The sequence below is a fragment of the Patagioenas fasciata genome, chromosome 7 (genome assembly GCF_037038585.1).
Source record: "Patagioenas fasciata isolate bPatFas1 chromosome 7, bPatFas1.hap1, whole genome shotgun sequence".
NCBI classification, from domain to species: Eukaryota; Metazoa; Chordata; class Aves; order Columbiformes; family Columbidae; genus Patagioenas; species Patagioenas fasciata.
Window position 1 is genome coordinate 12020747 of NC_092526.1, and position 14276 is coordinate 12035022.

Below are 14276 nucleotides of genomic sequence, written 5' to 3' on the forward strand. Positions count from 1 at the left end.
TTTGCTCTGTATCCTTGGCAAAGTACTTCAGTGCAAATAAGAAGGATCTCCTGTAAAAAACAACCAGTTATTAAGAAGCTGTGTTTGAGGGTTTTTTTCCAAAAATAATCCTGCATATCTTCTCCATAACAATTCCATTTTTGGCAATTCTGCTTGAACAATCTTTTGTATGAAATGAGAACCTTTGAAGTGAATCATTTAATTTGCTTAACTTAAAGAGGTTCCTACTACATTTAATTTTAAGCTGATTCTCTCTAATTAAAGTTCAAGTCACTCTTAAATATTTAGCCTCATTAAATGAAGATCCAGGAAAGAAAATGTAATAATCTGTTCCTTTTTTGCTTTACCTGAAATACGCCTTTTTTGAGGTTTTAATTTTGGAACACCAATTTAATTTGAGCTACCAGCATGAATAATTTCCAGCGTTTTAAGCACAATTTAGTATTTTAAATTGAAAAGCTAGAACAATTAGTTCTGTATTATTTTATAGACTTTCCTTATAACAGTTTTGCTAGGGGAGAGAAGCAAGGGAGAAACAAATTCCATGTTGATCAAGGGATCACCCATATAAGTTACCAGTTAAACATGCATTCTGTGTGTTCTTCCACATTTGAAATATTGAGGAATTTTTGAAGGATATGCTTACCGAGGTTTTTTGATAACTCGATCTGGTTGGTTTGTATCCTCACACATGCACCTAGAAGGCAGGAGTATGAGATCTGTGTTTAGTTTCAGCATTTCAGTAGAATGAATGGTTACGCAGCTGTCCGTGAAAATCAGACCATTTTAGGGACTCAGTCAGCCCTCCAGTCCCCATGTGGCCAAGCTTGGAAATGTGAACTTGATGTCTATCTAATAAGCAAGTACTGGCTCTTTTCTCATTGCTTCTCTCCCCTCGTTTCTTGGCTGGTTGCTATTCGTGTTCAGCTGATTATTTTATTTTTCAGCCTGATTATGACATTGGACAAATTAGTGAGCGTTTTGTCTCCATGATTAATCAGTGAGCTTTTGGTTTTGGCACTGTGTTGTAGCATTGCTTAGAGGATAAATAAATAAATCAATCAGATATTCCTAACAACTGTAAAATGATTAAACAAAGGGAAAGAAAAAGCCATACAACAAGATGTTGAATGATTGCTTCATCACTCTTTAATGTGAAATCAAAAAGTACATGGGTTTTTTGGCTTGGATAAATGGGCACGCTGACTTTGAATCAACATTACTATGTCCTTATTCCCACTGAATCTCCTCCTGGTGGTTAGTACATGGGACTGAGAGACCTTATCTGAATTTCTGATGGGTTAAGTTGGAGTTACAGTTTCTATTTGGAAGTGTGGTTTTAGTCTGAAATGGAGTATGTAGAAATAGAAATTGCTCTGTTAGTGAATCACAGCCATGTCTGTCAACCTGAGTAACAAAGCCACTTTTTCTCCCTTGCAAAGCTGCTGACAGGGAGATTGTTTGCTTTACTTCTGCCTCTCGCTGTATTTCCACATCGCTAACTGGCTGCGAGGGCAAAATCTGTTCTCATTTAGTATCTGATCAGCGTTCTTGTTGCTGATGGTATTGGACAAGGCAAGTGTGGGGACACTTCTGCCCAAAGATTTTTGCTGTTTTACAGTCAGGACTGATCTCAGTTTGCTGCCTCCAGCCTGACAGTGGCTGCAGGTCCAGCAGCTGGAATATCCTCACGTGCTCTGAGCGGTTTTGGCCTGAGAGCTCTGGAAGGAAAACAAAAGGAATTCTTCCTATCTCCCAGCTACATTTGTTTTATGTTTTGGAACACAGGGTACAAACTCTGTGCCTGAGTATTTGACCCTGCTTGTCAAATATACAACTTTCCTTGACTTCAGTTAAATTTAAGCAAAGATGTCAGAGGACAGATCTTGTCTCAGCCCACGCAAAATGGCCATTTTGATGCAGTTTGGTCTATAAGGTATGTTCGTGCTAAACATATAAAACTATGCCTCTGCACATAGGTTTCTCTGAGGTCTTCTACCCATTTGAACTATGGATGACTGTCAAATGCCTACACTTCCTCAGTTCAGGTGGCCCTGAAGGAATTGTGAACATTTTGCCTTTTACAAAAATTATAAATAATTCCTGAAATTTTACTCAAGAAAACATGTTTTGTGTGTGCATGCCGTGAGAGGAGAAGGAAGGACACCCCTTGAGGTTCCTCCTGAAAAGATGAAAATCGTAATGCATCCAGCTCCCTTAGCAAAGCCTTGACTTAAAGAATTGAAACCTTGTTGAATACTTTAGATCAGTCTGAGTTTTGTTTCAAGTAAAATATACCCTCAGTTGTAAGAACAGCATAATTTCCATTCTATCATTTGTAATGGTGACTGACAAACAGAAGACACCTAAAATGAAGAGAGCCAGCAGTCAGCTGAAGCATTTCCCTTATCTTCACATCCATAAATTTATATCTGAAAGCATCTGTTTTTCTGAAACTGCTCTGTCTGCCTGGTGACACAGCAGCACAAAATATGGCCTTGGGTCGCTACAGTTCTCCCTCCACACCTGACGAATGAGCACCCTGAAAACTCCTCTTGAAATGCCGTTCTCAGGACACTTTGTGTTCTCAAGGTCAGCCTGTTTCCTAACCCTTGTGTCCTTTTCCTTTCTTTCAGGGTTTTGAGGACCCCAAGGACAAGTAAGCAAATTTACTTCTCTCATACACTGTTATGTTTGCAGATTTGGGATTTTTTTTCTTGTATTAAAAAATGACAAAACTTAATGCCCAGCAGCCAAGAATAATCCCTGGACTCTCTGGAGGTTTCTCCTGCAGGGACAGCCAGTCGAGGGCATGGGATTGACTGACGTGCATTCAGAACTGCTGCTGTCCTCACAATATTTGTTCGTTTGTGTGGTTCTAACTTGCTTTTGTAATTAAAATGCTTTTGCTTCTCTTCCCCTTGCTCCCAGTATTCTTTGCTAAAGAGCTTTGAAAATATTCTGAGACCGAAATCTTCCTGTAAAGTATCTCTAAGTGCTGAACATCTCAGATAAGAAAAGTCTATGTATGTATTGAAATACATAGATTATTTCTTGAGTTTATTTGTATATATTTTATATTACTCATTATTACATATTACTTATTTCTATTTGTAAAAGTGAATTCAGAAATGACAGCTTATTTGAAAAAGTAAATTCAAACTTGCATGCTCTGAAATACAGCTACATTAAAGCAGCATTTTTTTTTTTATCCAGAACTTTTTAAAGTAATTTGTTAAAATGACAATTTAGCAAGAATGGTATTTTGAAAAATCGCTTTTGGAGGAAAAAACCAACTGTGTTCACCTTTTAAATTCTACAGGTGGAAATAACAAAAGCATTTCCTGTACTGAAGGTGTTTATAATAATTTCACATTTGGTGCTACTGAATGGCATTAAATGAAAGGTTGCTCAGCATGAGATAAGTGACAGCAGAGGAGACTGATGGCTAAAATATGTTGCTGTTCCTCCTTATCATGCTTCTCAGGCTGTTGGTCAGGACTAAGCAGAGCTCTGTCAGCTGGGGCAGCTAAATGCTTCTGTGGGCCCTGAGCTTTGGGAAAATTCACATTACAGTGGCTGAGCATTGACAGTGACTCCCTAAAAGTAATGGGATGCAATAAGTTTGAACATGGCAATGTTAGGAATCATTCTCTCCTTCCCTTGCCCTTCACTGCAAACCCAATTTCCATAACATTATCCCTGTGCACTCTGGGATGTTTCACTGGTGGTACAAGGTGTCCAGGGCAGTCACCAGGATTTCTTTTTGCATGCATGGCTGCAGGGAACTGGGCTGATATTAGATATACTTTGGACAGAAAAGGTCTAACAGATTACAAAAAAAAATCCTTAGGAATACTGCAGTTTTAAGTATCTCATGAAACAGGATCTCTCCTTACAGTTTGTGCAACAGAACATTGATTTATCTGCCTCATTGTTGGTGCACAACAGTTATTCTTGTGCAATTTGCTCTGGCTGAACCTTCTTTAGCAGTTGGGTTGGACTAGATGATCTCCAGAGGTCTCTTCTGACCTCAACCATTCTGTGATTCTGTGAAGAGTCACCTAGCTGGTGAGGAACAGCATCTCCACTGTTGCTCCAAGGACTGTAACGTCTCTCCTTCAGTTTAAAAAGGCTACTATGGCCTATAGGCTAAGTGCTGGCAAGGATTATGGTGTATGTACCAGTGCTAATTCATTTTGACTTCATCTTATACTGATTGCAGGACTTTTCTGTTTCTCTTCATCACCAAAAGAAGCTACTATTTGCCTCTGATTCTCTTGATCCAGAAATCTTTCTAATTCAAGGACAAAGATTTAGCAAAAAAAATCTCTAGCAGAAAATGTTCACGGTGACATTAGTTAAAATCAGGTACCTAAACCATGTCAAGCATTAAATCCAATGCCTTCACTTGCAGAAAAACTGAGCATCAGTGCTCTGACAGTGAAGGAAGATGTAGGCACGACACATCTCTGAAAACAGGACCCGACACTTACTTACCTAAATGTAGATTTAGTTACTGAATCTAGGCATGAAGCATTTAAAATCATGGCATACGTGTAGCTTTGGCGGTGGTCACACTCTTCATTTGCAGAAAGTAATTAAATCAGCAGAACATTTTTGCATTACTCTGCAGCCAGGATCTCTGGGTTAATTGCTGGCCTTCACATTTGCAAGCTGAATGCAAAAGTTGCTCCAAGCTCTGTTCGTGCTGTTCCTGGCCCTTGCAACAATCTTTTATTGGCTACATTTGGAGAAATTTCAGCAGTGCTTTTAAGAGGTCTTTCTGGAAGTTTCATGTCAGCCTGAAATCCGTGTGTTCCCCACACACACACTTTCAATATATCAATAAATATTTCCCCATATGAATGTCATTAGCCTATGGCAGTACCTCAGCCCTGACTTACAGACACTGCCTCTGGGGCACTCCTTGGCATGCGGCAATTTTGTATTTCAAGTCAAAATTACATTTATGCAAATGTACCCAAACTGGCTGTACAGTAATTTAGTTTGGGTACAACTGATTGCGAAAGTCACCTGAGGTGTTACGCAAGGTGACCAAGCTTCCCTGCAGTCTACATGAATGCAGCTGCCTCGCTGCAAATGTCCCAGCAGAGTAATTTAAAACCTGCAGGGATATTTCTACATCATCTGCAATCACACAAGTTGTTGTAGTATTAGAGATACCCTCAGCAGGATAATGACCTGATACAAAACTGGAGGCTGCCAAGGCCAAAGCCTGACAGACAGTTTCTTCTTCTCTTCGCATCTTCCGGAGTGACACTTTTCAACTGGAACTTGAAATGTTACTGAGGTTCGCCAAGATGCTGAGCAGACTTTTTCACTCCAGTTGTAGGGGAAAACGCATTGCATCTCTTGTTCATGGTATGAAATGACTAAACGTGAATGACCCAAATGTGTAAATAACTCACAGGATCTTGGAAGACATTCTGTAAATACAAAGCCTAATGATTTCCTTGCTCATTTTTATGAGTCCAAAAGACATTGTGAGGACTGGATGAAAATAAGCAGCATTGTCTTGAATGCTTGAGCAGATGTTTTTTCTCTAAGGAAGCATGTAGAAGTAAATTGAATATCCTGTTCTTCTATGGACAAAACCACTTTTAATTTCAAAGAGGAATATATGAAGCTCAAGGAATTAAATAACTCTAGAGTCCAAAAAACCCTCTTTTCCCGAACCCCACTGAAACATTAAGATTGGCTAAAATACAGGTAAGACCTTGAGACAAACTAGGTTTGCAATTGACATACAATCACTAAATATCTGCCGCTGGTGTGTGTCGTCATGACCAAGGTGAAGTGTCAACACATTCAGCTCGCTGGCTGGGGCAAAGGGAGGTGGAATGGAAACAAGCAGATGGACCTGATATATTTTTCTCTTGGCAAGAGGTACATGGTAGAGTCAGGGTACAGAGTGCTTCTGAAAATCTGGTTGAGTTTTGAAAAAAGCTTTGGGAGACCTTTTCTTTTAAAAAGAGGCTTTAAACTTTTAAAACAGAGTCATGTTCTGGTTTGTAAGCTACTTTGAGTGGTCTCCAGTTCCAGCACAGTTGTACCTGTAGGGACCTGCTGGCTGCAACACGGTGTTTGTGCAATATACACTGTTATGCAGTACAAATGTACAAGTAATATTGAGAAAATAAAGCAGTGTAGCTTTTCATTGTGCTTGTCAGACTTCGGGATTTTTTTTCTTCAGAGTGCCTAAGGTGAAAGTCACACAACATGAGCTGTAAGTTGCTGTGCCATCACGGGGTTCGCACACAGAAATAGTTGTCCACTGGAAGATGCCCCAGTGAAAGTGGGGGGCATATTTCAATAGATAGCTATTGACATATCCTGCAGATAACTTTGGCAATCATGCAGGCAGAGCAGAAAAACAGCATTTCGGGATTAGCTTTTAATTTCTGCCTATAGCTAGTTTTAAGGCAGCCCGTGAAAGTGACAGCATCAAGTCATTAAAATCCTGTTAGATTTTAAAAATAACTAGGGAGTTTGGGAAGGTGCTTCAGGTTTCCCGATCCTCAGTGCACCATGCCTCCGGGCAATGAAGTTTTCTGTGTTATTTTTTTTCAACAGTTTTTGAAAACCAACCTAATTTTTCTGAAGCTGTAGCTGAGCGTCAGAAACACTGATACTGAAGATTGTAAGCAATTTAAAAATCTCTTTCCACATATTTAGAAAGCAGAATTTATTTTTTATTTTTTCCTTTGCTACCTTTTTCTTCTGCAGCCTTTGCTTGAGTTAAGTAAATATCTTGTGATCAGAAAATTTTGTTTTGTTTATGCTCTATCCTCATAAATAACTGCACAAAGGGGAGGCACTGGGGAGTCAGGCCACATCTTTTTTCCCACGTTTGTTCTGTAAACAATTTTTCCACAAAAATGGAGACTTGTTCAGCTTCAGAAATATTCACAGAAATATTTACAGTTTTCATTATTGGGAAGCAAGAAATATGGCAGGTTACGTAAATCATTTTGCCAGTTCAGGCAGTAACAGCTATGGCAGCACAGCCGGTGCAGGGAGAATTAAGCCAGAGGACTTGTGGAAGGAGACTACTGACCAGTCTTAGAGAATGAAGGACAGCAAAGAGACTGCAAGGCAAGAGAACAGATGGATGTAGGACAGAAAAAGGGCAAGTAAATCAAATCATTTCACTGGTAGACTCAGGACTAGCAATGAACTCCAGAGCTGATATCATTTTCCTCTCAGCTCATAATCCATTTTCTAACTTGAAGCTGTCATAAGCAAAATGCCATTAACCTCCCGCTCGTTATATAGTGAAATGATAACATATAGCGAATAGGGGGTAATTATCTTGTCCTCTTATGCTCCCTTTTCCTGACATCCTCAGGAATACACAGGAAAGTATGAACCCAGAAGATGAAGTGGATGAGTTTCTGGGCCGTGCCATCGATGCCAGAAGTATTGATCGGCTACGCTCTGAGCACGTGCGCAAGTTCCTCTTAACATTCAGGGAGCCTGACTTGGAGAAAAAGGTAATGTTGTCTAAAAATCATTGCAACGTGTCAGTCAGGCTTGTTGTGAGTTTTAATTTTCCTGCATAAGGTCAAGCTTTTATATCTATAGGTAAAGCTGTATGTGTTGGAGGTGCAGTTGTGGTCTTTAAAAAAAATGTGGCTCTTCATGGCAACCTTAATATACATGTCCATAGAAAGTCGCAGTCATCTGAAGGGAGCACTGGGCAGGAAAACTGAGCCATTCCTGTCAGAAGCACGTGAATTTGCAATGGTGAGCTGCAAAGGAATCCAGAATAAACCAGATCTCTTTCTCTGACCTTGAGGCATCCAAACTGAGGTTGCAGTCACCCTTTATCACCCTCAAATCACTGGAGAAGCCCACTTCAGCCTGCCTGAGCTCCACATCACCTCTGGATGGGCTTTTCCCTGCCCTTTGTTCTCCCATGGACCCCAAGTATCACTAGGTTCATTGGGATGCAATTTGCACTCTGAATCATTTTTGGGAGCCCATTTTAAGCAACAAGTAGAGTTCTCTATCTCACAAATGCGAGAAAGGGGAATAACAGACCCAGAGGTCCCAAATAGCTGATTGCTTCCTGATTTTGTTTCAGATATCGTTGTTGTGAGGCAAAAATCATTTCAGTTTCTCTGTCTACGTAACAGAGGTAACATTGGCTCTGGATGGCTGCAAAAATAAATTCAATTAAGTCCATAGCTACCCGGATGCTATTATTAGAGGTGCTATATAAACTGCTGGTTTTATTTGTCCAAAGAAACTCAAAGTCATCGTTTTGATTAATTTTTTTTTTAATCCAAACAGAGATCCTTGGGATACCTGAGTGGTCTTCAGGCTAAACTCATTATTCAATGGAAAAAGCTTCAGCAATAAGTTTGCACTAATTATTTGATCATTTTATTTAGAAACACTTTTTCAGTGATAGGAATTAAAACCTATTGCGAAAGCAGACCTTTACAGGATTTACAGCTATTCAATGAATCAGTGTGGGACTGGGTAAAAGCTCAAGCATGTAATTTCCCCCCACTCCTTCCCTTCAGTTTTTTAGCTGAAAACTGCGAGGGAAATTAACAGTTCACCTGTTCTGAGCACCTTTTGTTTTGTGGTTCAAATGCTGAGACTGTCTGTACTGAAAACTATGCTTCAAGCTAAATAAAGCATCTTTGGGAATCGACTGCAGCTCCCATGTGACCAATATGTTGACAAGTAGTTGGAAGTAGCGACTGTGTGAAAACCGCAGCATCCTCGTGCTATCATTAGAGCGAGCCAAGCCGTCTGCACGGAAATATAAGGTTTTCTCATTAGCAGCATTCATCACTGTTCTAGGAAACTTCCCATGGAAGAAGTTTAGATCTGACAATAGTGACCTAGAATCCTGGTCACAGTTAATCCATTTCTGTTCCTCTCATGCAAGGGGCAGATGGTGAATCCTCTCTCCACCCAGCTGTGGAGGTTTGTTCCCTGGCCTTTGGGTCTGTTCATGCCCTTACAGCTTGCCCAGGGGGAAGGGGAGGTTGTAATGTTAGTTGTTTCCTACCAGCACTGCTTTCCAAGGACCTAAACAGATGCCAAGCAAGAAGGTTTTATGGAGAGAAGGTAGCCAGTCAAATTTCCCACTAACATAACCCTGTTTCCATTTTTTGCAGTACTCCAAGCAGGTGGATGACAGGTTCGGAGCCTACGTGGCTTGTGCCTCCCTAGTCTTCCTCTTCATCTGCTTTGTTCAAATCATAATTGTGCCACAGTGAGTACCTTTTCATCCCTTTGCTCCCACCTACTCCTCTCCTCTATTCTGGCCTACTTTTCTTTGGCGTTTTTTTGAGAATTCAGAGCACTGAGGGGAAGAGAAAAAATCCTTAAATAATTCATGCTCAAGTGATGCATGGTGCTCATTGTTTTCACTCATTTCTCGTGCAGATTAAAACCTCCTCACTGGCACGTGAGGATTTATATTTTCCCAGCATGATTTCTCCTACCATTTACCCTCATCTTAGGAAATTCAGTTCAGCACATCTATAAGCCTTTGGAAAACAAATACCACTAAGCAGGAAGGATTGCCTACTAGGGCATAGTACATACTCACAACATGAGGCCAGGCTGTCCTCTTATCTGAATGCAGTGGGACAGGGAGGTGAAACACTTGTCACAGCCCTGTTGCTCGGAGCACTGAGGTCTCAGGGTCTGCTTCACAGGTGAGGCATCACCTCTCGTGTTTATTCTTCTGGACTCAGAGTAGCAGGGCAAGAAGAAAAGTATAGAAGGAGTTGGGCTATATGTGCCTGTGCTTTGAGTAGCTTACTCTGGGTTTAGGGGTTGCAGTCATTTCTTTCCTCAAGCAAGAGTGGCATAAGGGCTGTGGGTCACAGTGCTCTTGGATCACTGCAGTGAAATGCTTTGTCTGGAAGGCAAAGTATAACCCACTGGATCTTTTCCAGCAGTGAGCTCTGCAGACATATTTCTTCTCAAAGGGTTCATAAAAAAGTCCCTTGAAATTAAAGCATGATGGTATTTCCTGTGCCCTGGTTTAGTAGCAATAATATATCATTCACTGAGCACTGCTGTGTTGGAAATAAATTTGGAGTTAGTAATTTTTTTTCTGAAGAATAAGATCACAGAAGTTCTGAAAATGCTTCAATTTAATCTTCATTACAAGAAGACAAATTGTTTAAAGAGATCTCCAGTACTATTACATGCCGCTACAACTGCTTTATACTTCTGTTCACACCACAGATCTTCAAAGTAGAGATTGGCTTGTACCGTTCAGATCAGATACTTGGAAGGTCACAGAAACAACACGTAGTCTGATGTTTGAGGTCATTTACTCTCCCAGGCAGGAGGACATTCTCTTCTGCTCACAGAAAGACAGAATCACCAAAATCACATCAGTACAGATGCACTGTGTAAACAGATCTGCTTTGGGAAACTGGAAGTGAAGCTGAAAGGAGCTCAAAATTGGAACTAGATCAATTAACACATTGTTAATTATGTCCAAAAATATTCTTTGAGAGTAATTGATTTAGAAAGGGCTTACACTTTGGATATTACTGCTGTGACTTCACACCTGCAGAGGCCCTGTAGCAGCCTTTGTGTTGTTCATCAAACTCCCTAGGCAGCCACTAAGCTGTCTCCATAAAACCCAGTTTAACATTTAAATGAAAACCTGATTTCTGATCTGTGGCAACCATATGGCTGTCTCCTTTGTATTACACAGGAGCCAATCCCTTATGGCAGCCTGGTGTAAATGTCATGCTGCTCAGTCTCCTTCCATGCCGCCCATAAGGGTGGTGGTTGGTTTTTTTGGTAAATTCTGAAGTGTCCTTAGGCAGCTTGGCCTGTCTGAATGATTTGGTTCGAGAGTAAATAAAATTCTATGTTTTTACTGCAGGTCAGGTATACTTTCCTTCACCTTTTGGTTTGTTTTTTCTTATATTTCAATTGGATAGTTTTGGTCTTTTATTGAAGGTAACAGTTAAGCAGCAGCTGAAACCACAGGGGTGTATGTGTCACCATCAGAGCTTCATGAAAGACACAACATGGAATTTGAATCTGAAACTAGAGGCAAAATGGCAGTGATAATTTATGATGATAAAGAGGAATAGCTTTAATGAATTTCACAAAGGTTCAAACGGCGAATTAGCAAGTACAATTATCTTAGCAGTTATGAGAGAACACAGAGAGCAGCTGGCTTTGGTGTGGCTGGCCTCAGTGTCACGTTGAAAGAATACTTCCTTTAAATTATGAACAAGGCTAACTCCTGGGAGGGGGCCTGTCCTGTCCTGTGGTCAATCACTGGGAAATTGTTGTTGAATATCTTCATGATCAAAACAGCTGAAAATGCCTAGTACAAAGTGGGCCCTGGGGTCCTGTTTGTACTTCAAAGGCGGGAGGAACAGGAACCTCTCAAGCTGACCAAGCTAAGACTGTTTTCCCTGACTATCCTCGTGCTGGGGTTGCTCCCATCCCAGTCACAAGACGGAGCACGGAGGATGGTGCAGCGCAGACATTCCCCATGCACAACAAGGACGGGCACCTCTTCCCATTGAGGCTGTTCCCACTCAGCTGCATTGTGGCTCTCAGCACCATTTCCTTCCCAGGGGTCTCCTGCCCACAGCCAAACAGGAGCCGACCCCCCATAACAAATTGTTCTATCAGCTCCTCTAGTGCATGAAATATTTCTCAGTCCCTCTGCTGTCACTCTGACAGGAAGGTGACTGCGATAAAAGATGCAGTTTTCTCTGCTCTGCAGCCTGCATGAGTAATTTGAAACAGGACAGAGTATCTTGGTATTCAAGGCACCTCGTATCTCCTACTGCTATTCTAATTGGAAAGCCCATGCAGTGTGTCATAGCTTGTACTGATGTCGTGTTCTGGAGAGCAGAGCTGTTGCTATTCTATAGGGTGTGCATTTAAAAATAAAAAATCTCCTTGATTTCAGCTCTACATTTATGCTGGCTTTTTACCTGACCTGTTTCCTGATCCTGACCACAGTGGTGTTTGTTTCGGTCATTTACTCCTGTGTGAAGGTGAGTACTGTGGTTTCTTTGTAGAGTCCTTTGCCTAAGATAACTGGATCAGCAATCTGTTTCTTCAGCTAACAGAGCATGTTTTGTTAGCTATCCTTTCCACACTATGTGATAAGGGTTACAGAAAAAGCCTTTGATAAAACCGAATAAACTGCAAACAGATGTTAGGGTTGGCATCTCTTTAGCTCAGCGAGAAGTAATCACTCTGTGGATCTGCATGTCTATTAGGTCCCCTGCAGGCACTTTCATATTGATATAAAAAGAATACATTTTCCAATGTGGAACAAAACACTGACCATTCGTTTCCTCCCAGTAAACTTCCTGCGGAGTAGCCTGTGTGCTGGCCCCTGCTGCATATGCATGTTTGGATAGGCAGATAATCAAAAGCAGAATATCATCAAGGAAAAATGTCCTGAAGGGAAGTAAAAGCCATAAACATATAGAAGTTTATCAGCCTTTCTCGGCTGAGTGGACAGAGCTTCCAGCATTTGGTGGGCTCTTTCTTGTAACCGGTTTTGATCAGCAAAGAAATACATTGTGTGAAATCTGAAAACACATTAATTCTTCCTGGCAGTCTGTGGTAAATTGGCATTCAGCACTTTGGGAAGGGTGTTGTGCTCATCTTTTTCACTCAAAGGTATTCCTATTTAAATGTTGATGTTAGTTGATTTTATTTGCAGTTTGGGGGATTCTTCCAGTCTAGCAGTGTCTGAACATGGAAAATGTTCAGATTCAGGCTCCTTTGCCCAAGCTCAGCTTTGTTCCTCAGGGCCTGGAATAAAATAGCTCAGTAGCATTGTGTTTCCTACAGAAGAAACAGTGGGGTAATGGATCATGTCAGGCAGATGATCTGCCTTGCTTTAATTATCTTCTCAGTGCCATTTTCAACAGTTGAATGTGGGTGATCTTGACAGACTTGCACCTTTCATGTATTTTTGATTTTTGAAAGTTAGATTTGGAGAATTAAGCTTTGTCTTCTTGTTTAGTAAGAGCTACAAACTGTTCCTAGTGAAAGAAGCTTCAGGTTATATCTTCAGGTTATATTTGAACTTAAATCACTCCTGGGGCTTCCCCTGGGCTTATGACAATTTTAAAGGGAGCCTGGTTTGTAAGTGCAGCATCCCATTGGTCCTGCTTGTTTACCAGCAATGAGAATTACAAGTCAGAAATAACAGTGCTAATAGGAAGGCTTGAGTCCCTTGAGCTGGGAAAGGGCACCCAAAGATGCTGGGTTATACTTGGTGTGTCCTTTGCCTGTGAGGATGCTACTGAGTGTCACTAGTTGTAAACTGGTATCGGCAGTTAATATGATTAGCAGTTAATTAACAACCAATGTGGAAAGCTTTTGGTAACAGCCTCAAAGGACTTGGAAACACAGAGCAGAGCTGTACTGGAGCCACTAACACTGCGGTGCCACGGGCAGGGAGCGTCCCAGTGCACTGCCCAGCCACGCAGAGCCGCACCAGCACACCAGCTCTACTGGTGCTGTGCGAATGCTGGGGCAAGAGCCAAGGCAGACCCACACCTCTGCAACCAGACCCATCCCGAGGCGCACAGCTGTTCGTCACTCGCTGGCTTTGACGGGCTCAGCTTGCTGCCACGTGCTCACAGCAGCACTCATTACTCCTGACATCATTCAGAGGTTTTGGGTTTGGCTTTTTGATTTGTTTAATATTATTACTGATCTGAATTAACAATTAATTTAAAAGTCACACAGGATTTTTCAGCCCACGTGACCCTGGCAGAATGCTCAATCTTGCTTTCATTGCCTTGAACTTCCAAGTCCCTGTAGAAGAGGTCTGCTCAGTGCTGCCTGCAACTGGTTTTACACCAAGTTTGCCTCAGTGCACAGGCCCTGGGAACACAAGACATCAGAGGGATTTCTGACTAACATTAGAGTTTAATAGGATTTGTTGAAGCTCCCAGTATTGCCAAGAGTGAGTTTTCAGCATGTTGGCCCAGACCCACCAGGTGCTTGTGTGTAACATCCAGCATGGTCAGTGCCTTCTGTGCACAGACTGCAAACATTGAAAATATCATGCCTTCTAGTTCCAGTACCTTTTTGGTTACCCCCTTTTTAGTGCTCCAAATTAGCCTCTGCTGACAGCATCTGAATACAAGATGACTTGCTTAGGGGACAGGTACTTCTAGCTTGTCAGCTACCTGTCTGATGGCAACAGCTCCCAGTAGCTGCAGCCTGCTTCTGTTGTTAAAGATTTTGATCTTTCAGGTCAGAGA

The 14276-nt window shown here is 41.4% G+C and overlaps 1 protein-coding gene across 2 annotated transcripts in view; it reads left to right on the top strand.

Moving 5' to 3' along the window:
* ADCY5 (adenylate cyclase 5) overlaps positions 1 to 14276 on the top strand; it is a 210858-nt gene that overhangs the window by 176366 nt on the left and 20216 nt on the right. For both annotated transcript variants that reach the window (XM_071810813.1, XM_065840449.2), the window contains 4 exons: positions 2637 to 2659; positions 7373 to 7517; positions 9162 to 9259; positions 11951 to 12038. In XM_071810813.1, the coding sequence (XP_071666914.1) occupies positions 2637 to 2659; positions 7373 to 7517; positions 9162 to 9259; positions 11951 to 12038 (354 nt within the window). The remainder of the gene's footprint in view (positions 1 to 2636; positions 2660 to 7372; positions 7518 to 9161; positions 9260 to 11950; positions 12039 to 14276) is intronic.